Below are 27,120 nucleotides of genomic sequence, written 5' to 3'. Positions count from 1 at the left end.
CTGTATACTGTCACTATCTGGCCTTCTGTATACGGTCACTATCTGGTCTCCTGTATACAGTCACTATCTGGTCTCCTGTATACTGTCACTATCTGGTCTCCTGTATACTGTCACTATCTGGTCTCCTGTATACTGCCACTATCTGGTCTCCTGTATACGGTCACTATCTGGTCTCCTGTTTACGGTCACTATCTGGTCTCCTGTTTACGGTCACTATCTGGTCTCCTGTTTACGGTCACTATCTGGTCTCCTGTTTACGGTCACTATCTGGTCTCCTGTTTACGGTCACTATCTGGTCTCCTGTTTACGGTCACTATCTGGTCTCCTGTATACGGTCACTATCTGGTCTCCTGTATACGGTCACTATTTGGTCTCCTGTATACGGTCACTATTGGGTCTCCTGTTTACGGTCACTATCTGGTCTCCTGAATATGGTCACTATCTGGTCTCCTGTACACGGTCACTATCTGGTCTCCTGTATACGGTCACTATCTGGTCTCCTGTTTACGGTCACTATCTGGTCTCCTGTATACGGTCACTATCTGGTCTCCTGTATACGGTCACTATCTGGTCTCCTGTTTACGGTCACTATCTGGTCTCCTGTATACGGTCACTATCTGGTCTCCTGTATACGGTCACTATCTGGTCTCCTGTTTACGGTCACTATCTGGTCTCCTGTATACGGTCACTATCTGGTCTCCTGTATACGGTCACTATCTGGTCTCCTGTATACGGTCACTATCTGGTCTCCTGTTTACGGTCACTATCTGGTCTCCTGTATACGGTCACTATCTGGGCTCCTGTATACGGTCACTATCTGGTCTCCTGTTTACGGTCACTATCTGGTCTCCTGTTTACAGTCATTATTGGGTGTTCTGTATACTGTCACTATCTGGTCTCCTGTATACGGTCACTATCTGGTCTCCTGTATACGGTCACTATCTGGTCTCCTGTATACGGTCACTATCTGGTCTCCTGTTTACGGTCACTATCTGGTCTCCTGTATACGGTCACTATCTGGTCTCCTGTATACGGTCACTATTTGGTCTCCTGTATACGATCACTATCTGGTCTCCTGTATACGGTCACTATCTGGTCTCCTGTATACGGTCACTATCTGGTCTCCTGTATACGGTCACTATCTGGTCTCCTGTATACGGTCACTATCTGGTCTCCTGTTTACGGTCACTATCTGGTCTCCTGTATACGGTCACTATCTGGTCTCCTGTATACGGTCACTATTTGGTCTCCTGTATACGATCACTATCTGGTCTCCTGTTTACGGTCACTATCTGGTCTCCTGTATACGGTCACTATCTGGTCTCCTGTATACGGTCACTATCTGGTCTCCTGTATACGGTCACTATCTGGTCTCCTGTTTACGGTCACTATCTGGTCTCCTGTATACGGTCACTATCTGGTCTCCTGTATACGGTCACTATTTGGTCTCCTGTATACGGTCACTATCTGGTCTCCTGTTTACGGTCACTATCTGGTCTCCTGTATACGGTCACTATCTGGTCTCCTGTATACGGTCACTATCTGGTCTCCTGTATACGGTCACTATCTGGTCTCCTGTTTACGGTCACTATCTGGTCTCCTGTATACGGTCACTATCTGGTCTCCTGTATACGGTCACTATCTGGTCTCCTGTATACGGTCACTATCTGGTCTCCTGTATACGGTCACTATCTGGTCTCCTGTATACGGTCACTATCTGGTCTCCTGTATACGGTCACTATCTGGTCTCCTGTATACGGTCACTATCTGGTCTCCTGTATACGGTCACTATCTGGTCTCCTGTATACGGTCACTATCTGGTCTCCTGTTTACGGTCACTATCTGGTCTCCTGTATACGGTCACTATCTGGTCTCCTGTATACGGTCACTATCTGGTCTCCTGTATACGGTCACTATCTGGTCTCCTGTTTACGGTCACTATCTGGTCTCCTGTATACGGTCACTATCTGGGCTCCTGTATACGGTCACTATCTGGTCTCCTGTTTACGGTCACTATCTGGTCTCCTGTTTACAGTCATTATTGGGTGTTCTGTATACTGTCACTATCTGGTCTCCTGTATACGGTCACTATCTGGTCTCCTGTATACGGTCACTATCTGGTCTCCTGTATACGGTCACTATCTGGTCTCCTGCTTACAGTCACTATCTGGTCTCCTGTATACGGTCACTATCTGGTCTCCTGTATATGGTCACTATCGGGTCTCCTGTTTACGGTCACTATCTGGTCTTCTGAATATTGTCACTATCTGGTCTCCTGTATACGGTCACTATCTGATCTCCTGTTTACGGTCACTATTTGTTCTCATGTATACGGTCACTATCTGGTCTCCTGTTTACAGTCACCATCTGGTCTCCTGTATACGGTCACTATCTGGTCTCCTGTATACGGTCACTATCTGGTCTCCTGTATACGGTCACTATCTGGTCTCCTGTTTACGGTCACTATCTGGTCTCCTTTATACGGTCACTATCTGGTCTCCTGTATACGGTCACTATCTGGTCTCCTGTTTACAGTCATTATTGGGTGTTCTGTATACTGTCACTATCGGGTCCTGACAAGTACTCACCATACAAGAACCTTTCTGACGTATCTCCTGCCAAATCTGCAAATAAAAAGAAAAAGGAAATGCAATAACAATTATGATGGAAAAAAAAAGGAAACCGCCATCAGCTGCTGTTAAGGTGTCGCAGCGCCGACGCGAGAGGGAACTAATGTACAGTCCACAGAGATAATGTCTGTTTACCCTCCGCTAAGTACCTGCACCGCCATCTCTTGCAGATCATTGCCTTCATAATATATATGACACATTGTGTCCTTATCCTTTATATCTGGTGCAGATGGGCTTTATTTCTGTTTGCTCAGCGCTCGTCCATTTACAAGACAGGAGGCTCGTACATAGGGCGCAGGTCAGGACATGGTTAATTAGTGCATTACAGACCGGTTATAGGGTAACTGAGCGGAAAAACCCTGGTAACCTATAAACCACCACAACTGGCGGACACCGAGGATCTGGAGTGACGGAGCGCGGAGCTGCAGTTATGATTTCCTATAAGGAGGGAACCCTGCAGAACTCCGGATATCAATGATACAAACACTCTTTTGTTTCAGAGCAAAAATTCTAATTGGACACCCCCCCACCGAAAAAAAAAATTGCCTGGGTCACAAAAGAGCATCTCTCACAACTTATCTACCTTTACAAAGTAATCGTCCTCCTCCTGAAGCCCCTATAAACCGCTTTAATTGCCACATAAAGTGTGACGCCAACTAAAGTGCCCCATAAACACTATATGATGCCCCCCCAGGAAGACCCTCCACACACACCCCTCAACTACCCCAGAAAGTATGGTGACCTCAACACAGTATGATTCCTCAACTGTGACCCCCACATAGCCCTCCATGCAGTATAATGGCCTCCACACCTGTGCACACTGTATAATGGCCCCACACTGCCCTCTGCACAGTGTGATGGACCCTACACAATCCTTCACACTGTATAATTGCTTCTATACAGTATAATGGCCATCAAATATCACTACATAAAGTATAAAGGCTCCCTCATAGTCTTCCAAATAGTATAATGGACTCCACAAAGCCTTACATGTGATATAATGGGCCCCCCATAGTCCTCCATATAGTATAATTCACCCCATAGTCCTCCGTATAGAATAATGCACATACCATAGTCATCCATATAGAATAATGCACCCCATAGTCATCCATATAGAATGCGCCCCATAGTCATCCATATAGAATAATGCACCCCATAGTCATCTGTATAGGATAATGCACCCATAGTCATCCATATATAATAATGCACCCCATAGTCATCTGTATAGAATAATGCACCCCATAGTCATCCATATATAATAATGCACCCCATAGTCATCTGTATAGAATAATGCACTCATAGTCATCCGAATAGAATAATGCACCCCATAGTCATCCATATAGAATAATGCACTCATAGTCATCCGAATAGAATAATGCACCCCATAGTCATCCATATAGAATAATGCACCCCTTAGTCATCCATAGTAAATAATGCACCCCTTAGTCATCCGTATTGAATAATGCACCCCATAGTCATCCGTATAGAATTATGCACCCCATAGTCCTCCATATAGAATAATGCACCCCATAGTCATCCGTATAGAATTATGCACCCCATAGTCCTCCATATAGAATTATGCACCCCATAGTCCTCCATATAGAATTATGCACACTATAGTATAGAATAATGCACCCCATAGTATAGAATAATGCACCCAATAGTCATCCATATAGAATAATGCACCCCTTAGTCATCCATAGTAAATAATGCACCCCTTAGTCATCCGTATTGAATAATGCACCCCATAGTCATCCGTATAGAATAATGCACCCCATAGTCATCCGTATTGAATAATGCACCCCATAGTCATCCGTATTGAATAATGCACCCCATAGTCATCCATATAGAATAATGCACCCCATAGTCATCCATATAGTACTATAGCCCCCAGTGTACTCACTAATTTAAATAAATAAATATGCGCTTCCCGTCGTTCCCCCGCTGCTCCGGTCTCCGTGGTGAGAGGTCAGCAGCTCTGCTCATCTCGGTAAAAGCAGGTGCGCTGTAGTGACGTCATCGCACCCACTGTGTTGAGACATCAGACGGCGAGGGAGACTGTTGAGGGGGAGCGGTTGTCTTCCCTCTTTCATCATTGCTTTCAACTGCATCAGCATCCTGGAAGCCGATACAGTTGAGCCGAGGGGGAGGGGGGTATTCCGTTGCTGGCACTGACATCAGCACCAAGCCTCTTTGACTCACGGGCCCCATAGCAGCCGGGTGGTCTGCCGCCATTGGTGGTACACCACTGCCTAAAGGTTAACGACCTTGGCTGTGCCCCTGTATGTGAACCCTAACCCTACAGGTTTGGGGAGAGGGTTATAACCGTAGACTGCACAGCTGGCACATGGCACCACTGCACCTCTACCAAAGTATCTTCCACATGGCTTATCTTTTCCAAATTCCACCTCCAAAACCGCTTCGAAAGCACTTGGAAAACCCTTCCTATTCATTTCAATGGGAAACCCACTTGGCGGTTCAGATGTGGAGTTTTTGAAAGTGCAAAAAATATACGAAATCCGTGCATAAAATCTGCACCAAACATGGAACACGTGAACTCCTCCTAAGTCTCCTTGCACCAGTGGTCTGTACAAAGGAGAAATACCAGCCCTAGACCAACGTATACCTGCTAAAAAAAGGAAACTTCCACCATATTGTAACAAATGCATACTGGTTGTTGTATATTTGCCTATAAATAAAGGAGCGGGAAATCTGATATATTATTATTATTTTTTTATCCAAGTCTGCAATACAATAAAAAGCAACAGACTGGCCATAAAGCAGAAGTTCAATGTGTATGTGATAATGTATCGTCATAAACCCGTGGCCTCAGATAAAGTTGCAGTTTAGCAAATGATGGAGAGTCATCACGCTAGAAAAACCACATAGAACTATATAAAAAAAACCTCACTGTCTTGGCTCTTTTTGGAGAGTCATCACGCTGCATGGGAAGTCATCACAACGCTGCGCGCTCTTTTCCATTAGTTTTATTTACAAACATAATGTAATGTTTGTACAACAAACTGATGTAACAAAAGACACAAATATAACAACAAATAATGTATCAACTGCTGCTTCATTTTTTTCTCTTTTTCTGTAACATAAGTTTGGGTGCACAGGATCCGGTCATGCTGCGCCCTAGACGCAGCGTGTCCTCTCTATGGGGCCGCGAGTGCTCTCTAATGGAGACTGCAAGACCAGGGTTCAGGGTGCTGTGGACTTTGTGCGGAGAACCCTCATGTCGCTGCAGCATAAATTGACATGCAGCGGCTCGGGAAGCCATGCCGCAGGTCAGTTTATGCTGCGGAGAAAACAAGCACAGAGGGCAGGAGATTTCAATACATCCCATCCACTGTGCTTGTACTGTACAACGCAGTATTTTGGATGCAGTACGTCCAAAACATTGCACTCCCTGATCATGTGCACGCACCCTCAGAGTGTGAGGCTCTGTGCGCACGTTGCTTTTTTCATTCTTTTTTCCTTGCAGACTTTAATCAACGCTGCAAGAAAAGAAAACATCCCAGCAAAGTCTATGAGAATCCTGAAGTGCTGTGCACACGTTGCTTCTTTTTTCCTTGCAGATTTTGCTGCAGAAAAAGTAGCAGCATGTCAATTCTTTTTTTTTTTCCTGCGTTTTTCCTATCTCAATAGATAAAAAATCATGAAAAGAAGCATGATAACGCAGTTTTTTTACAGCACCTTATTTCCTGCCAAAACTTGCTTTTTTGTGCAGAAAAAAAACGCAACCTGTCCACATAGCGGCCATGTTCACATGTTGAGCGTTTGCTGCAGATTGTTTTGCATCATAAACCCAACGTGTTGGAAGGAGAAATGCTGCATAAAAGAAGCACATTCTTGATGCATCTTTATTTTTTTTCCCCTTTTCATTTGAATGGGAAAAATATGCTACAAAAACATTGAAAGACGGAGCAGATTTTAAAAAAATGCTTCTTTTGTTCATATTTGCACAGAAAAAAATAAGCATCTTGTGCCGGAGATTTCAGAAATCTACTTCACTTTGCTGTTACTGTAAACTGCAGTATTTTTTAGCTTTGAAAAATAAAATACAAAAAACGCAGTGTGTGAACAAGCCCGAAGCAACAGAAGGAGACAGGAAAGGGAGGATATGCTCCTAAATGGCTGCATAATACTGTGAGTGCAAGAATATATTGGGAAAAATGATAAGATAGACTAAATACAGGTTTCATACCGTCCTGTCCAATTTAATCCCTTATTTGGAACCTTGCCTAAAATTTCCAATCACGTATGTACTGTAAATATAATACTAATGTCATTTTACAGAATATAGAGATGTAGCAGAGCTGAGTTAAACTAAGCTCCCATGACTATGTCAAATCTATATTTTTCCCCCGAAAAAGCCCATTTACTCCGCAGCCAAAAAGCCCATTTACTCTGCAGCCCAAAAAGCCCATTTACTCTGCAGCCCAAAAAGCCCATTTACTCCGCAGCCCAAAAAGCCCAATTACTCCACAGCCCGAAAAGCCCAATTACTCCGCAGCCCGAAAAGCCCAATTACTCCACAGCCCGAAAAGCCCATTTACTCTGCAGCCCAAAAACCCCATTTACTCCGCAGCCCAAAAAGCCCATTTACTCCGCAGCCCGAAAAGCCCATTTACTCCGCAGCTGAAAATGGCCATTTACTCCACAGCCCAAAAAGCCCACATACTCTGCAGCCCAAAAGCCCATTTACTCCGCAGCCAAAAAAGCCCATTTACTCTGCAGCACAAAAAGCCCATTTACTCCACAGCCGAAAAAAACCCATTTACCAAGCAGCCCAAAAAGCCCATTTACTCCACACCCCAAAAAGCCCATTTACTCCGCAGCCCAAAAAGCCCATTTACTCCACACCCCAAAAAGCCCATTTACTCCGCACCCCAAAAAGCCCATTTACTCCGCACCCCAAAAAGCCCATTTACTCCACACCCCAAAAAGCCCATTTACTCAGCAGCCAAAAAAGCCCATTTACGCCGCAGCCAAGAAAGCCCATTTACTCCGCAGCCCAAAAAGCCCATTTACTCCGCAGCCCAAAAAGCCCATTTACTCCACAGCCCAAAAAGCCCATTTACTCCGCAGCCCAAAAGCCCATTTACTCCGCAGCCCAAAAGCCCATTTACTCCGCAGCCCAAAAAGCCCATTTACTCCGCAGCCCAAAAACCCCATTTACTCTGCAGCCCAAAAAGCCCATTTACTCCGCAGCCAAAAAGCCCATTTACTCTGCAGCCCAAAAACCCCATTTACTCCGCAGCCAAAAAAGCCCATTTACTCCGCAGCCAAAAAAGCCCATTTACTCCGCAGCCCAAAAAGCCCATTTACTCCGCAGCGCAAAAGCCCATTTACTCTGCAGCCCAAAAAGCCCATTTACTCTGCAGCCCAAAAAGCCCATTTACGCCGCAGCCCAAAAAGCCCATTTACGCCGCAGCCCAAAAAGCCCATTTACGCCGTAGCCCAAAAAGCACATTTACCCCGCAGCCGAAAAAGTCCATTTATTCCGCAGCCCAAAAACCCATTTACTCCGCAGGTTCATCCGACCTTTCCTTAAATTTTTCTATAATTTCTAATCAAGATTTTCTCCCACTTTTTTGCCAAAAAATAAAGACCCCTCATGACAATATGGTCATGTGAATACAGCCTTAAATAATGTAGCAATGTATGGCAGTGCCAGAAAACACAATCTGATATTACAGTAGATGGTGCCGAATAGTGACGTCATTTTTTATGAAGCTGGGAACTTATACAATTTCTATAGATTGTATATAAGAGATGGAGGACAGTAAAAAAATCCATCACCTGGGGAATATATAAAGGGCTGATAATGAGGGTTCGGGGGTATTATTGGTCACACCATTCTTCAGGAGCACAGGATACCTGTGGTTCACCAGGACATTGCTCCAGCATCTCATCTTACCATTAGCCATGCCTCAGGTCTCACCCAACTGCGCCCTTCCTCTTCACCAGTCCAAGTGCACAATGGCCGGTGTGACTCCTCAGATAGGACAAATATTCAAAGACAGCCTTCATTAAACATTAACCACCCCCGGAGTAATATTTCTTCCAGTCACGAGTGATGCTGGATTTGGATAGAGGAGAATGGGGAGAGGTTCTGGAAAAATACAAGTGCACCTTATAAGCTCCAGACAATGGAGGCAAAGAAGACGCAGAGGTCGAGGGAAGAAGTCCTCATTGTTTCCTCCAAGCCTAAGGGCTTATTCACACAACCGATGTCAGAAGCCTCCTGAAAAATCATGCACTGAATGCACTCTTCATTCTTACGTGTTTCCGTGTCGGGTCTATGTTAGGTCAGTTTGCTTTATCCCTTATTATTGGAGTCTTGTATCCATTTTATATCATCTTCCTCCTTTATTTTCAAATTAAAGGGAATCTGTCAGCAGGTTTTTGCTCCCCCATCCGAGAACAGCATGATGTAGGGACAGAGACCCTGATTCCAGCGATGTGTCACTTACACATGGTGACTCCATCTTCCCCGCATCCAGCAATGTTTCGCTCTGTATGGCCTCGATCCTGCCGACTACGCCAAATGTAACAGGTGAAGACAGGGGGCGCTGTAGTTGTGGTCTGTGTTGTGTCTTGGTGCAACCCCCTGGCCCTGATTGTAGGGCCCGTCAAAGTATGGGGTGCATGTACTTATTGCAGGGGATACTTTGGTTCCCTTAGGGCTCCGGGTTCCGTTTTAAGAAAGAAAACTACACAATAGGGTTTCTTTAAAACCGTAACTTCTACTTTACTTCACACAGGTTACAATAACTTTAACTCCTTCCTGTGATGCAGCCACTACTTACGGGAAGTATGGGTAGAAGAGTAGCCAGGAAGGCCGGGGTCTGCTAACAGGAGGACACGAACGAGCACAAGGAGTAAACAGAAGCGTAATCAGGTCAATATGCGAGGGTCAGAAATCCAAAAGAACATGTAATAAGTTCAGGGAGAAAGCAGAGACGTGGTCAGGTAACAGGCCGAGGTCAAAAGCCAGGAGATCATGACAGGAACAGGGAGCGGACAGAGAGGAGTCAAATAACTGTCCAGATCAGAGAGCAAAGATCAGAACACTAGCAGAGACACAAGCCAAAAGCACAACTGCAGAACCAGAGAATACAACTGGTGAGGTTCTAGGCGAGCATACTCTGTGAAGAAGCCTGAGCTTCTTTACAGAGCAGGTGGAACACCCGAGTAAAATCAGAGAGGTGGAACACCCGAGTAATCAGCACCAACATGGACTCCAGTGCTGCCAATCAAACTGCCAGCTCAGTAACTCAGGAAGGCACAGCAGAGCATCTCCAAAGGCAAGATGCTCTGCACAGAAGAATCATGACACTTCCTCTCGCTCTCTTCCTTTCTTTCTGTGCACTCCTGCTCTGCACTGAAACGTCTTCTATCGGCTGCATTTCTTAGCCCTGCGCAATTCTTAGGGTCCCAGCTCTACACTGTTCCTATTCTCAGGGTCCCGTGTACCCCTACATTCGCCCAGCAGTCCCACCGACAATGGGGACCTGCCTACACGGGGACCGGTCCAACCCCAGCACACACCTTCCTCCTTAGGCAGCCATCTTCTTCTCCTCTTCCCTTTTCCTGTCTCAGGGACTTATCCCTCCAAGGCTCCTCCCAGGGGCAAATCCTTTCCTTAACTTATAGTGTCCCTGCTGTGGGATATGGCCGAGGTACCCGGCCCAGCATCCTAACCAGTCGCTTCTACTTACACATTTCTACTTCTGCTACATTTTCTCTAGTCTAGTCTCACATTCTTCCATCTTGCTACACTGGAACATTATACATTTTCATATGCTGACCACCTTCTTACCTTACACTAGCACCGAGAGCAGGTGGTCGTGTGATTTGCATGCTTCCGGCTACATTCTGACTACACATGTCTGGCTGCGTTCAATTCCCTTCTATTGAGCAAGGCTGAGCATGGCTAGTTGGAATAGGACTGCATTTATACAAACCCCATTGTTGTGGTCACATGTCCACCCTCCTGCTCCCGGCGCCGACACTGGAAGACCCTGCCCTTTCCACACCGGACAGGATGTATTCCGTGCTCCATAGAAGGGAAGCCCATGTACAGGTGAGCTGGCTAATTTTGCATGTTTTTAATTGGAAAATCCTGACAGTGCGCACACTGCTCGCTGTGAGGACTCACAAGTCTGCAGTTCCACAGAGTGATTGCAGACTCGGACCCCAAGACTGGACTACACTTTTCAGTAATCCTTTATCATATGAATTGGAGATTAAATTACAATTATGGAAAAAGCCCTTCAAGATTGTGCCAATAGGCACACAGTAAGTACAACAGTCCACGATGCAGTGGAGGCACTAAAATACACACAGATTGATGCTTGAGGAAAGAAAGAAGAAATGATACCTAGGATGCAGAGGGTGAAATAATCCAGGGTGATGGGGAAACAGCTTGGAACAGCAAGATTATATGAGATAAGGGATAAACAAATCTTAAATTACACTAAGGAGAGAGATGATCCTTATTCGGTAGTGAAAAGTGCAGAACTGCAGGATTATCTGACTACACAGGACCCGTCTGTAGTCTGTTACCATGGGGAGCATAGGACTTTATAGGGACTTCACATAAAAACACCTTGTCACGGGTGTGTCATGCTTGACAGACAGTTCTGTGGTGTTCGGCTGTAGAAGGTCGCAGTGTTTATCTGCATAAACTGCTCCCAGGCTTGGGGTTAATCCCTTTTCATTTAGGACCCTGTGAAATTCCTCATCTTTCAGCTGTCAATCATCAGCACTTCCCTTGGTGTCCTTAAATACTCTCATTCCCCCTTAGTCTTTGCTGGTGATAGGGTTAAAAACCTATATAGGCCTTGGATGCAAGCAGTCGGCTTGCATCCATCTGAAGAAACATTGTTGTTTGTTGCTGTACTTCACCCTGGAGATAAGTTGTTCATCTGCTTTAGTGTCGCCCAGGGTTATGGGGTATTCGGTCCCGGGTGGTGTATATCTGGGGAATGTCACTTTGGTGGCCATTGCCCGGTTCCGTGTCCTGGGTGCTTTTTATAAAGGGGGATATTTACAGGGGATTAGAATAGTGTTCATACGTGATGCCTCTTGCGGTGTTGCGACTATGTAGATGGAGCCACCGATGCACAATGTCCACTGCTGGGGCTGGTATTAATGGCAGCCTGGATGTTAGCGCCTCCGCAAGCTGGCCGGGCCCCAGAGGGTAGGTGATGTGACCGGTGTTGGAAGAAGGTAGTCCACACAAGGGGATCAGTGCAACTGGTTCTTTACTCCCTTTCTGGTAGTAACTGGTCACATGAGTCTGGCTGGTTTCACCTTCAGGTCCCATTTGTCCCAGTGCCAGTGTAGTAATCTGGTGCCTTCTTCCCCTGCACCTGTCTCTGGTTGGTGGATCCCCATGGTGTAGACCAACTGGGGGTCCCTGTCTGGTGGTTTGTCCACTGCAGTCCGTATGACGGTAGCATGAACCCTATGGGGTCGGAGTCTCTGGTCCTGTCCCCGGTTCTCCCTTTGCTACTGAGTTTCGTATTTTCAAGGTCAGTGAGGTCCTTGATGGTCCCCTTGCTGTGCAGGTGTTAACAAGCCTGCCTGGAGCTTCTGCCTGTCCTAGGGTCCTGTACCCCGTTGGTGCGTAGTTCCGGGAGTACTCCACGGCAACTAACCTCCTGGGCACCAGGTTACTGTTTACTCCAAGTCAGTGCGTCTCCTCACATCCACCTTTACGGTCTCCCTACTCAGACTCACTCTCTGTCTCTCCCTGTCCGCCCCTCCAACTTGGTCAACTAATGGACTGGACTGGCTCCACCTCTAGGCGGCCATGCATTGGTCCGACCCTAGCCTTGTACCATTCTTTGGGGGATTGTTGGGGAAAAACTGGGATTTTGTGAAGTGTTTGTGTGTGACCACCACTTGTCTTCTAGGGACCTAGGGGGTAGGCCCTGCATTCGGGTGAGGACGCAGAACCTTGTAGCTCCCTGATGGCTTCAGGGACGCTACACTTTCCCCTGTTTGTGTTCCCTGTGTCTTCTTTAGTGCTCAGTGGGGTTGACAATGTGCTCATCCCATCCATTCCCTACCTAGGGCCCAGTTCAGGGTCAGAGAGGGGGCCAGGTATCGTGCACATAGGTGTGGAACTTATCTAGGGTGGTCAGGAGCCAGGGGCCAGTAGAAAGTTTGGTCAGGGGTCACCATCTCCCCCTTGCCTAGCCACAAGGTTTCTCTTCCCTGTCACCATATGCCGGGACACATTTATTTAGAACATAGAACGGTTGATTGCAAAGTTGCGCAGATTTTCATTGTATTTATATTAGAGAAGAATGGTGTGAACGTAGACAAAGAACTTAATTAGTTTCCTCCTATGATGGTTGGAATCTCAGGTGGGGGAAGGTGTCATAATAATCCGGCACTGGGTGGGTGCCAGTTTGCCAAAGGCTAGACCCGGAGATACCTGTATGGCTTGCACAATATTACGGAAAATTCTATGTTGCTGGTATTAATTAGCTGCATTATTTAGTCCACATGTCCTTCATGTTGGAATATGACACCGCTATATAGACGATGTTTTACCTCTTGATCTTAGTACTGAAGCCAAAAAAAGGAGGAGGGGGATAAGGTGCTGCTTTTCTCCCAACGATTGATCGCTAAACTCAAATACTTAACCCTGCATGTGCGCACCGACAATGGAGGAGCCGAGTGGCACACTCACGGTGTCAGTGTCAGTGCGCATGGAGCGCTCCAATTCTCAGCGATCCGTCCTGTTGTATAGTTGTGGTTTGCTGGTGGGTGACGGTCAGTTCAGGGAACATCCTCACCACTAGCCCATCCTTACCAGGTGCGTGACGTCATGGGGGGTCTTGCTCCACTTGTTTCTGTGATCACCAACACATTAATATCCTGCAGAAATAATGGAGGACGTCGTATCAGGCTGCAAGAGAAACAGCAATTTACCTTTTCATTAGGATTATTTATGTTTTCACACATTTTACACATGATGCCATTCTGTAAATTGTGACCATATCACAGTCCCAATAGAAAGTTATCCAATAGCTAGTAAAATCCCACAAATCACCGAATAATGGGTGTTAGATAATTCTATCTATCCATCTATCTATCCCTCTATCTATCTATCCATCTATCTATCCCTCTATATCTATCTATCCCTCTATCTATCTATCTATCTATCCCTCTATCTATCTATCCCTCTATCTATCTATCTATCTATCTATCCCTCTATATCTATCTATCCCTCTATCTATCTATCTATCTATCTATCTATCCCTCTATATCTATCTATCCCTCTATCTATCTATCTATCTATCTATCTATCCCTCTATATCTATCTATCCCTCTATCTATCTATCTATCTATCTATCTATCTATCTATCTATCCCTCTATATCTATCTATCCCTCTATCTATCTATCTATCTATCTATCTATCTATCTATCTATCCCTCTATCTATCCCTCTATCTATATATCTATCTATCCCTCTATCCATCTATCCATCCATCTATCCCTCTATCTATCTATCTATCTATCTATCTATCTATCCATCCATCTATCCATCTATCTATCTATCTATCTATCTATCTATCTATCCCTCTATCTATCCATCTATCCATCCATCTATCCCTCTATCTATCTATCTATCTATCTATCTATCTATCCCTCTATCTATCTATCCCTCTATCCATCCATCTATCCCTCTATCTATCCATCTATCTATCTATCTATCATCTATCTATCTATCTATCTATCTATCCCTCTATCTATCTATCCCTCTATCCATCCATCTATCCCTCTATCTATCCATCTATCTATCTATCTATCTATCTATCATCTATCTATCTATCTATCTATCTATCCCTCTATCTATCTATCTATCTATCTATCTATCCATCCATCTATCCCTCTATCTATCTATCTATCTATCTATCCCTCTATCTATCTATCTATCTATCTATCTATCTATCTATCTATCCCTCTATCTATCCCTCTATCCATCCATCTATCTATTTATCCCTCTATCTATCCCTCTATCCCTCTATCTATCCCTCTATCTATCTATCTATCTATCTATCTATCTATCCATCTATCCCTCTATCCCTCTATCTATCCCTCTATCCCTCTATCTATCCCTCTATCTATCTATCTATCTATCTATCCCTCTATCTATCCATCCATCCATCTATCCCTCTATCTATCCATCTATCTATATATCTATCTATCCCTCTATCTATCCATCTATCTATCTATCCCTCTATCTATCTATTTATTTATCCCTCTATCTATCCCTCTATCTATCCCTCTATCTATCTATCCATCTATCTATCTATCCCTCTATCTATCTATCCCTCTATCCATCCATCTATCCCTCTATCCATCCATCTATCTATCCCTCTATCTATCTATCCCTCTATCCATCCATCTATCCCCCTATCCATCCATCCCTCTATCTATCCATCTATCTCTCTATCCATCTATCTCTCTATCCATCCATCCCTCTATCTATCTATTATCTATCTAACTAGCCATACATCACCAAGCACAATGCTGAGCCGTACATCACCAAGCACAATGCCAAGCTATACATCACCAAGCACAATGCCGAGCCATACATCACCAAGCACAATGCTGAGCCGTACATCACCAAGCACAATGCTGAGCCGTACATCACCAAGCACAATGCAGAGCCGTACATCACCAAGCACAATGCTGAGCCATACATCACCAAGCACAATGCTGAGCCATACATCACCAAGCACAATGCTGAGCCATACATCACCAAGCACAATGCAGAGCCATACATCACCAGGCACAATGCTGAGCCATACATCACCAAGCACAATGCTGAGCCGTACATCACCAAGCACAATGCAGAGCCGTACATCACCAAGCACAATGCTGAGCCATACATCACCAAGCACAATGCTGAGCCATACATCACCAAGCACAATGCTGAGCCATACATCACCAAGCACAATGCTGAGCCATACATCACCAAGCACAATGCTGAGCCATACATCACCAAGCACAATGCAGAGCCATACATCACCAAGCACAATGCTGAGCCATACATCACCAAGCACAATGCCGAGCCAAACATCACCAAGCACAATGCTGAGCCATACATCACCAAGCACAATGCTGAGCCATACATCACCAAGCACAATGCCGAGCCGTACATCACCAAGCACAATGCCGAGCCGTACATCAAGCACAATGCTGAGCCGTACATCACCAAGCACAACGACTCTGGAGGAGACGTGTTCTGTGCAGTGATGGATCACACTGCTCTGTGGCTGATGGAGGAGTCTGGGTTTGGTGATGGAGAACGTTATCCGCTGACTGCAATGTGCTGCTGTACAGATGGTGGAGGAGGATAATGCTCCGGGCTGTTATCAGGGGGTGACCTCAGCTCCTTAGCTCCAATGATGGGAAATCTTAATCTTCAGCACAAGACATTGTGGACAACTGTAGCTTCAGTTTTGTGGGAACAGTTTGGCCCTTGTCTGTTCCCCGTGACTATGCCCAATGCACAAGCTCCGTACAGACATGGAGAGGGGAGAACATGACAACATACAGAGCCCCATCCTCAGCCCCATCCAACACCTATAATGGAGATTGTGATCCTGGCCTCCCCCAACATCATTTCTGACCTCACAAATGTTCTTCTGGATGAAAGGAAAAAAAATCCTACTGACACCTCCAAAATCTTGTATAAACCCTTCCCAGAAGAGCGGAAGCTCCTTGAAGCAGAGCAGGTCTGATTTTTGTACTCCGACCCTTTGATTCCTTTTTATAATGTGCCCCGTATTCCCCAGTGATTAGCTGCGCTCTGCTTATACTGTGTATTTTAGGCTCGGAGCATGACCCCCAGCATCATACGGGCACAGACTCCGCAGCTCCGACCTACAGCCGACACTAAATCCACACGCGGTTTTGTAGATGCAATAAACTTAAAACATTCACAGAGGTCCTGCATGTGACACGGGCATAAAACATGGAGCAGTAAAAATGTGGCATAAAACTGTGAGCCGGGCTCGTTATATTCTTTATATCTCACATTGCTTGTCTCTGCAATGGAAACAATTTACACAGAGGAACAGATCAGAGACAGCAGAGCTGATAAAGCCCATATATTATAATGTGGGGCATACACTGCACCTGCATAGGAGAACATAGAGAACTGTGAGGCCCAATCTCAAAAAAGGACAATTTGATTCTTAGTAATTTTCCTATCTCTTTTTTGGAATAAATAGAACCTAGGATCCTCAGTCTTGTAATTTCTTACCTTTATTTTCTAATGTGGAGCCTTGTGCCCATAGAACAGAACCCCTTTTCCCCTTATCTAGACCCCCTTTTTTCATGGACATTCCAGTTCAAGCCTTTTTGTACTCTGAGGTTTGCTTTGGATCATTGTCCAAGCTTTATTATCAGGTTTCTTAGTTTGATATGAGATGTAATTACAGACAGCACTGACCTCCTGGTCTAACCTCCTGCATGATTAGAAAGTGCTGGGAGATTAGAGCAGATGACTAAGCCCTATCAGATAAGTTTGATGTGGGTGGAAGGGAAGCACAGCTGAGTTTACTAGTGTCACATTATGAACTCTTTTATCAGCGCTATTCCTCTCTTAGCACTGTCATTTCTGCTTTACTGGCCCTTTCACACACTTCTTTCCCAGAGCAGAGGGATATTATGTCTGTTGTTCTCTAAAGATATTGTACCCGTGCAGTGAGAGCAGATATAATGCTCTTATAATGACCTTAAGGTGTGAGTCATCTGTGCTCTACTTCCAGCATTTTCTAATAATGTAGGAGGTTAGACCAGGAGATCTGATCTGTAGCCTTTCATCTTACACACTGGTAATCTTGCTCCACGCTATGGTGGGGGGATGTTTTTCTTCCCTCCTGTGTGTTTTTGACTGCTTGTGATTGGTCAGTGTAATAATAAGGAAGAAGTACACACCCCCAGCAAAATCTCTCTAGTAACGCCTACTTGGACATTTTAAAAATAACTGTTTAGGTACCAAGTACCATGGTTATTAATATCTCCACAACAAAGATTATTGGGATCAAACTTTATTATCAGGTTTCTCAGTTTATGAGATGTAATAACGACACATAGTGCTGATCTCCTGGTCTATCCTCCTGCATGATTAGAAAGTGCTGGGAGATTAGAGTAGATGACTAATCTGACACCCCTGAACTAGTCAGGGTGTCACAGGGTACTGCACCCTCTTTATCTTGTGGTTCAGGACTCAACCCCTCTTGGTTCTGGGTTCCCAACCTATGGTACTGCCTCCATCCACATCCAAATCCCATGCACACCTCATACCGCACCCTGTTAGACACACCAGTGGGCTGCCTAGCTGGAATAGGGCCACCCACGTAGGGGTCAGGTAGACTAGTGGGAGGGAACTGAGCAGAACGGTGTTAGTCCTCAAGAAGTGAGGGGCTGAAGGAGTAGTGGCTCCTTGTATGTTGTCGGTTGGGTCGCAGATGGTGGTCTGGGCCCGGAGGAGTCGAGACCCGGTCGCAAGGTATTGAGGCTGGGTGCCTAAACTAGTTCTTGGAGGACGGACAGCATCTCAAGCCTAATAACCGGTCCGGGACTGAAAGCACGGCGGGGTACAGGACCCTAGGTCAGGGAGTAGCTTCAGGCAACCCGGCAATTACCCTGTGGAGGATATTGTCTTCACAAACTGTCCCAAAAAAGCTCAAAGATTGAGGGCACTAGCGCAACGAGGGGGATAGGGCTTTCCAATCCATGCAGCCTGCAAAAATCCCAAGCATGAGCCCTTGAGAGCGCAGCTCCACTACCAGCAAGTAGGAAGCGGGACCCGGACAGCTTAAAGCCAATGGGCCACCAAAACATTCCTAAAATTGTGCACGGAGGAAGGCTCCGGAGCATCCGGCAGTACCAGAGGAGACGGACACCTGGACAAGCTCCCCCAAGAGGGCAGCGACACCTAGAGACTTGGTTTATCTTTGTGTCAGAGTCTGCTTTGCGTCCGCTTCACCACCAACACTGCCTGAGTGAGTACACTGTCCTCCCCTGCTTCCAATTCGCACCACGCTCCCCAACACCACTATCCAGAGTCCCAGAGCCTCCCCTACCCGTGGAGGGAACGTCATCTGGCTGCCCCACTCCATCTACCCCGGGTACTCCCATCAACAGCGGTGGTACTCCCCTTAACGTGAACCATGGGTGGCGTCACAAACTCTTATCCCCTGTAAATACCCTTTTTTCATTTGAAGTGGCCGTGAGCCCCCGGGTCCGGAGACCCTTGAGCCACAGCAGCAACCCCCGGATCTGAGCAGTTCGACCGCTGCAGGGGCGGCACACTAAGCCTTAACAAATAAGTTTGATGTGGAAGGAGGGTAAGCACAACTGAGTTTACCGGTGTCACTGACCCTTCCCCACACTTCTTGCCCAGAGAAGAAGCATACTTATATCTGTTGTGCTCTAAAGATATTGTAAGCGTGCAGTGAGAGCAAATATAATGCTCTTATAATGACCTTAAGGCGTGAGTCATTGTGCTCTACTTCCAGCACTTTCTAATCATGTAGGAGGTTAGACCAGGAGATCAGATTTGTAGCTGAGAATCCTGCTCCAAGCTATGGTGGGGGCGTGTTTTTCTTTCCTCTGTGTGTTGCTGTCTGCTTGTGATTGGTCAGTCTCATAAAGAGGAAGACGTACACGCCCATCAGTGAAATCTCTCTGGTAACGCCTACTTAGATATTTAAAAAAGTAACTGTTTAGGTGCCAAGTACCGTGATTACTCAGTTTTACTCTACTCTGCAGCATCTATTACATTGTGTGTCCAATCCAACATGTAAAAGGTCCTCTTTAAAAGGTCTTGGATAAAGTCAGAGGTGTTTTGTCTCTTTAGAAACAACAACATAATGCATTGCATAGTAAACTCACAGTAATGTGTTCAGGGTGTTAGTGTGCACACGCTGCCATTGTAGAGCATTGATACATTCAGCTTTTGATTGATACATTGTAGCATCTGAGAGAATTGTGTGTTGCAGCTATTGTGCTCAGCTCACAGAGGATTATCCGGGATACTTACAATGATTTCCATTTCTCAGCTTAAAAAGGGACTCGAAAAGATGAGAGGAAAAAGGAGAGAAGCTGCACCTCTCACAGGTATTATAGTCTGGGATAAGTCGGATTGTGATAGCCACATAATGTAAAGCCACTTTCCTATTATTTATTTTACTCACTTATATAGCGCTATTAATTCCGCAACGCTTTACAGACCGTGTCATCACTGTCCCCATTGGGGCTCACAATCTATATTCCCTATCAGTCTATGGAGGAAACCGGCAACCGATAGGAAACCCACGCAAACACCGGGAGAATATATAAACTCCTTGCAGATGGTGTCCTTGGTGGGATTTGAACCCAGGACCCCAGCACTGCATGACTGCATTGTTATCCATTGAGCCACCGTGCTAACCACTGAGCCACCATGCTAACCACTGAGCCTATCAATGTGGGAGGAAATCGGAGAATCCGGAAGAAGCCCACACAAACATGGGGAGAACATACAAACCCCTTGCAGATGTCATCCTTGGTGGGATTTGAACCCAGAACCCCAGCGCTGCAAGACTGCAGTGCTAACCACTGAGCCACCATACTAACCACTGAGCTACCATGCTAACCACTGAGCCTATCAGTCTATGGAATGTGGGAGGAAACCATGGAACCCGAAGAAAACCCTCGACAACTCGGGCAGAACATACAACCTCCTTGCAGATGTCGTCCTTGGTGGGATTTGAACCCAGGACCCCAGCGCTGCAAGACTGCAGTGCTAACCACTGAGCAACCACAAGACAAAAAGAAAAGGTAATCAGCTCCTGATAAATTTCAATTTATTTAATAAAAACTATTAAACATTTATCTAAAAACACATGATATGAAAAGCCATGCGTTTCGCAGACAAACCAGTTCAAATTAGCTTTGCTAATGAATATTAGTTTGTGTTCGAAACGCGTCACTTTTGATGTATTTTTCATTAAATGAATGTGAACCTTTTTTCTATCTTTCCAGCATCAATCAGAATAATTGCAGCCGGGTATTATATGCTCTGGAATTTCAGAGAAAATATACTGTAAATATTTACAATATTGACAGGTCTCCCCCTTGCTTGTATATAGGAAGACACCCGTCAATTATGTTTAGTAACTCTGGGAGGAGCCAGAGATCTTTAAAGCATATATATATATATATATATATATATATATATATATACATCAGAGTGTTTCAGAGAATAATGTAGCTGACTGCAATCATGCTTCCGGACTCTGGTTCATGCTCCCCATGGTTCGGGCGCAGTATGAAGCCGGGTGTACATGTTCCAGCTTCAGAGAGGTCTAATACACATGACCGGAAGTGTGGTGACCTCTGATACATGTGCACTGACCCTAAACCCGGCATCTGAGGCGGTGTGACGGACACAGGTACACGTGTCACTGCTGACGATGACGCTTGCAATGGACACTGAGTAGAATGTTAGCACGCCCCTGTGGCCGTGCTGCCATGCTAAGAGGGCGTAATGAGAGCAGGAACTAACGCCCTTGTGACTAGTCCCTGCGCTCATTAGCATAGCATGACTGCATTGCTATCCATTGAGCTACCACGCTAACCACTGAGCCACCATGCTAACCACTGAGCCTATCAATGTGGGAGGAAATTGGAGAATCCGGAGGAAGCCCACGCAAACACGGGGAGAACATACAAACACCTTGCAGATGTCATCCTTGGCGGGATTTGAACCCAGGACCCCAGCGCTGCAAGACTGCCGTGCTAGAAAACATATTTATACTTTATTTAAAGGGAACCTGTCAGGTGTAATATGCAGCTAGGACCGCAAGCAGTTCTGGGTGCATATTACTAATCCCTGCCTAATTGTTCCTGTATCTAGTAGCATAGATAAAGAGATCTATAGAAAAAGTATTTCTAAAGATCTTTTATCGTATGCTAATGAGCACTGGGACAAGTCGTAAGGGCGTTATTTCCCCTGACTAGTCCACCCTCTTAGCATGTTAGCATACCCATAGAGGCGTCCTAACATGCTATTCAATGCCGATTGCCCAGCGTCATCAGCAGTGACGCCATACCTCCCAACCGTCCCGGATACAGCGGGACTATCACGCTTTGCATTGTTTGTCCCGTTGCCACGGGCGGGACGGCCGTCTCCCGGGCTCCGCCCACCCACTCTCTCCCCGCCTACCTGCTTTTCCCTCCTACCATCCTAACACGTGACGTGGCATAACAGAGAGGAGCGCGCTGCCCGAAACTGCTCTGTGCTGCTGCTAAGGTATGTAAACATAATCTCCCCAGCACTGATTCCCCTCCCTCAACCCCCACTTCCCCCGGCCGGAGCCTCTCTGTGCGGTCGGCCGGCCGCCTCTCTGTGCGGTCGGCCGGCCGCCTCTCTGTGCGGTCGGCCGGCCACCTGTCTCTGCGGGCGCCCCCCGCCGCCTGTCTGTGCGGGCGCCCCCCACCACCTGTCTGTGCGGGCGCCCCCCACCGCCTGTCTGTGCGAGCGCCCCCCGGTGCCTCTCTGTGCGGGCGCCCCCCACCGCCTGTCTGTGCGGGCGGCCAGCCGCCTGTCTGTGCGGGCGCCCCCCGCCGCCTGTCTGTGCGGGCGCCCCCCGCCGCCTGTCTGTGCGGGCGCCCCCCACCGCCTGTCTGTGCGAGCGCCCCCGGTGCCTGTCTGTGCGGGCGCCCCCCGCCGCCTCACTGTGGCTGCCTGCGTGTCCATGCTGGAGGCCCGCCGGCTGCCTGCGTGTCCATGCTGGAGGCCCGCCGGCTGCCTGCGTGTCCATGCTGGAGGCCCGCCGGCTGCCTGCGTGTCCATGCTGGAGGCCCGCCGGCTGCCTGCGTGTCCATGCTTGAGGCCCGCCGGCTGCCTGCGTGTCCATGCTGGAGGCCTGCCGGCTGCCTGCGTGTCCATGCTGGAGGCCCGCCGGCTGCCTGCGTGTCTATGCTGGAGGCCCGCCGGCTGCCTGCGTGTCCATGCTTGAGGCCCGCCGGCTGCCTGCGTGTCCATGCTGGAGGCCCGCCGGCTGCCTGCGTGTCCATGCTGGAGGCCCGCCGGCTGCCTGCGTGTCCATGCTGAATGGGTGTGGATGGGGAGTGGATATGGGCGTGACTGTGAAATGGGTGTGGTTAGGGGGCGTGGCCTAAAAATTTGCCGCGGCGCGCGAAGCAAACTTTGTCCCTCTTTTCCTTCTTTAAAAGTTGGGAGGTATGGTGACACGCATGCCTGTGTCCATGTCACTGCTTCAGAACGTCAAGTTTAGGCTCCGTGCATATGGATCAGAAGTCATTGTGTGGCGCCCCTGAGGCTTCAGTCGCCACGGAGTATTGCACCCAACATTGGGTGTAATGCTAAACCCGGTTACTGAGGAGATCAGTCTCGGTTTCACCACATTACACATTCAATACATATCAGGTTGCCCTGTTCCCACTGGGGATTGGGCTAGGGTCGGGTAATAAAGGGGTCGCCGACAGAGTGGCATTTACAGGATGCCCTCAACACAGGGGCCCCAGTCCCACTAGCTTAGGACCTGGGAGGGGGGAGGTGCAGCCAGCAGGGAAAGTTTGGAGTCAAACAACAGTTAACAAAACTAGTGAGCCAGCCACACTCAGGCAGGCAGTCTAGGAGAGTTCTCCAGCAGGAGAGGAAGGGAGCAGTCGCCTCCATAGGTGCTCCGGTGGGAAGGAGGAGAAGTTCATACGGTTGCTGTGGGGAGAGGAATCTCTGCTCCCCTCGCAACCCACGCCACACAGGGAGGCAGGACCCTAGGGAAGATCATACTTCACGTTGGTTTTCCAGAATCTGCCTGGACGGGGAAATTTTCAAGCTTCCCTGACCACACAACGCCCGACTGCACAGTGCCATATAGGATCCGGGGCCTCACTTCAAGCCGAACCCCATATCGCAGGGTTCCCCAACTCCAGTCCTCAAGGCCCACCAACAGTGCATGTTTTCAGGATTTCCTTAGCATTGCACTGCTGTTGGAACCAGCACCTGGGCAGGTAATTACATTATCACCTGTGCAATACTAAGGAAATCCCAAAAACCTGCACTGTTGGTGGGCCTTGAGGACTGGAGTTGGGGACCTCTGCCATATCGGACCCGTGGCACCTGCATATAGGGACAAGAGCACATCTCGTGAAACCCAGGGTCCCCTCATAGCTTCAAGCCAGGGAATCCACAGACAGGTGTTACAAGGAGAAACCCACCGAACACCAAAGTGGGCTGACCTCTAAAAGTGATTCGGGTTCCATGGAGCCCATCATAGCCAGTGTTCGGTATAACCTGGGTGAGCGGCATCGTACAAAACTGAGTAAACAACCTGGAACCGCAGCCATAGACTCTGACTCTTTATTACCCATACTACCACTCCCTGCCGCCATTACTACTCCCCTCATCATCCTCCCCGGGGCCCGCTCTACCTGTGAAGAGCAATACCATCCCTGGCTGCTACTACCATCCGCCCCGGAGGAAAGCGACAGCAGCGGTGGCCCATTCCCTGGCCGCATACCACAGGTGGCGTCACTACAAACACCTCACCACTACCCCCGTCATCCTTCCCCAGCCATCTTCTGTACGCCTCGGGGCAACGGAGTCGGGCTAGGCCGCCCGTGACCGCGACAGTCGACGGCCCGGTGACGAGTAGGTGAAATCCACCTGCCTTGTGGGGTGCTACACTTGCACTTCTGGTCATGCGCACTTTGAAGCCGGGTGTACGCATCCCGACTTCAGAGAGGTCTAGTTCACATGACCGAAAGTGTGTTGACTTCTAATCCATGTGCACTGACCTGAGGTGGTGCAATGGACACAGGTACGTGCGTCACTGCTGATGACGCTGAGCAGTAGGCATTGAATAGCACATGCTAAGAGGGCGGAATGAGCTCAGGAACTAACACCCTTGTGACTAGTCCCCGTGCTCATTAGCATATCATAAAGGATCTCTAGAAATACTTTTTCTAAACATCTCTTTATCTATACTAGTGTATACAGGGACGGTTAGGCAGGGATTAGAAATATACACCCAGAACCGCTTGTGGTCCTGGCTGCACATTGCACCTGACATGTTCCCTTTAAGTCAAATTTAAATGCATTTAAGTAAAACTAAATTGTCCCCATATCATGCAAGGCTCCTAAGAATCTAAAACGTCACCCAGCGTAAAATCGACTCTTGTGGTGGAAGGAAAACACAATCACATATATGTGACCTCCAGGACTGGTTGGCAATGCCAAAGAACACGCCGTGCTTAATAAATAACTGCTCATTTCCAGGTCTCACAATAGTTAGTGTGCGCCGTGGTCAGGTGTCCTCTCCAGCTCCACCGGTGATTAATGGTGAGAAAGTCACCTTTTAGCATAAGTTAACGCGGTGTAGATAAAAGCAGGAACAAACCTGTATTATCAATCCGCGAGCAGGAGACCACAAATAAAAGACGATATGTGCTGATGATGGACGGTGTCCGAAGACATCACCCCAAGGCACAATAATGTCACCACGGGAAGGCATTACGATTCCTTGGTGAAGTTGTTGCTTACATAGTTTGGTGGTCATGGAGGCATCCTTCTGTCCTTCTTCAAATGTCTGTCAGGGGTAATACTCCTTACCAAGCCTTGGTGGCCATGGAGGCATCCTTCTGTCCTTCTTCAGGTGTCCGTCCGGGGTAATACTCCTTACCAAGCCTTGGTGGCCATGGAGGCATCCTTCTGTCCTTCTTCAGGTATCCGTCAGGGGTAATACTCCTTACCAAGCCTTGGTGGCCATGGAGGCATCCTTCTGTCCTTCTTCAAATATCTGTCAGGGGTAATACTCCTTACCAAGCCTTGGTGGCCATGGAGGCATCCTTCTGTCCTTCTTCAGGTGTCCGTCCGGGGTAATACTCCTTACCAAGCCTTGGTGGCCATGGAGGCATCCTTCTGTCCTTCTTCAGGAGTCTGTCAGGGGCAATACTCCTTACCAAGCCTTTTATCAAAACTACTTATATCCCTCCACCTCCTTACATTCCCTCCCATCGCCATCAAAATGTACACCCTAAGGGCCCAACGTCTTAGGAATGTGAAAGGCAGCCAAGCACGGAATATCTTAAGGAGCTGTTAAGGGTTATTTAGTGTAATCACGGGAAGAAATCTAAGCCGAAAGGAGTGGATTGGAAGGTGTATCCTTAAGTTGTGCTATGAAGGAGACACCAACAAAGAAGACAAAAAGGGGGTTACTCCCGTAATCAGTGTGGACATCAGCAGGTTGGCAATTTACTTACTTTTGTTATCTGCCTTGGTTGTTCTTCTTCGCTTTCTTTTGAAAAATCCACTTTGCAAGGAGCGGTGGCCGAACATGAGCCATTACTGTCCGCAAGTTTTCTCGGGATGGAGCATGACCACCCCATCGAGCAAATCAGGGGCAGACATATCATTGGTGCACTCTGAGGCCCAAGAGGTAAGGGGCCATTTTTACCTCCAAAGCGGGTGCTATTTGCATTTTTATGAGCTCTTGGGCTGCTAAGGGCCCATATATTGTTCTTGGACAGGGGCCGTTTTCGGTCTCTGGAGCAGATCCTGGACTTTTCTACATTACTGACCCTCCCAACTGCTGCAAGTGCACATGTTCAGGTCCATGCTCCGCAGCTGAACTTTCACTTATGGTTGCCCAAAACCCACCATCTGTAACGCGCACTTCCTGCGAGCGGGATTAGTGGATCCACTGGACCACAGGGGACACCCTGGGGATTCCCTTTAGTGGGAGGGGCTTTACTAAGCGCCCTTCGTGAGGCAGACGCCAGATACAACTCCCAGGGCAGTGACAGGGACTGTGGCAGCTGATCCTCAGGACTGGTGTTGGACTCCGGTACAGCTACAGATGCACACAGGTAGAAGTGGGATTTCTGAGGTAGACCGGCAGGGGGTTATGGAAAGGAATGGTGGGCAACGCAGGGAAAGACAGGTATGGAAACGCAGACATTGACTAACTAAAGGCATTGTGCAGGCACCTCCCCTAATGGGAGGGTGCCTTAAATACACAGTGCCTCTCAGCCATAGGCTGAGAAGGATTTCCTGGAATTAGCACCCAGACCCTTTAAGAGGAGGACTTGTGTGCTCGTGCATGCCCTAAGCACACTCCCGGGAGACCTGGGCTTCGTGCACAGACCCCGGGAAGGGAAGGAGGCAGCAGCACACGTGGATGGCTGAGGGAGTGCAGGGGAGGACGTGGTGAGTCGGTGTCCTCTCAGGGAGGCCAACGCTACACCATCCAAGAAGTCAATGGGGCACTTCAGAAGTCTGATGGGAAGAACTCTTCAAGAAGGAATTACGTGGACACATTATCCGTTTGTTGGCTGATCTCTGCCATGTTTATAAGAGCCAGTGATCAGGCATAAGAGCATCCAACCAACTATCTTTCCTTATATAGGGGTCTTTATACTATTACCTACG

General features: G+C 47.5%; 1 protein-coding gene across 1 annotated transcript in view; it reads right to left on the bottom strand.

Moving 5' to 3' along the window:
- The window catches only part of FXYD6 (FXYD domain containing ion transport regulator 6), a 98,025-nt gene that overhangs the window by 11,340 nt on the left and 59,565 nt on the right, over nucleotides 1-27,120 (bottom strand). The window contains exon 9 of the mRNA XM_075327343.1: nucleotides 2,589-2,624. Coding sequence (XP_075183458.1) covers nucleotides 2,589-2,624 — 36 coding nt within the window. The remainder of the gene's footprint in view (nucleotides 1-2,588; nucleotides 2,625-27,120) is intronic.

The sequence above is a fragment of the Anomaloglossus baeobatrachus genome, chromosome 11, assembly GCF_048569485.1.
Source record: "Anomaloglossus baeobatrachus isolate aAnoBae1 chromosome 11, aAnoBae1.hap1, whole genome shotgun sequence".
Taxonomy (NCBI): domain Eukaryota; kingdom Metazoa; phylum Chordata; class Amphibia; order Anura; family Aromobatidae; genus Anomaloglossus; species Anomaloglossus baeobatrachus.
The sequence above is the reverse complement of the archived record's forward strand: the minus strand, read 5'-3'. Positions and strand labels throughout refer to the sequence as shown.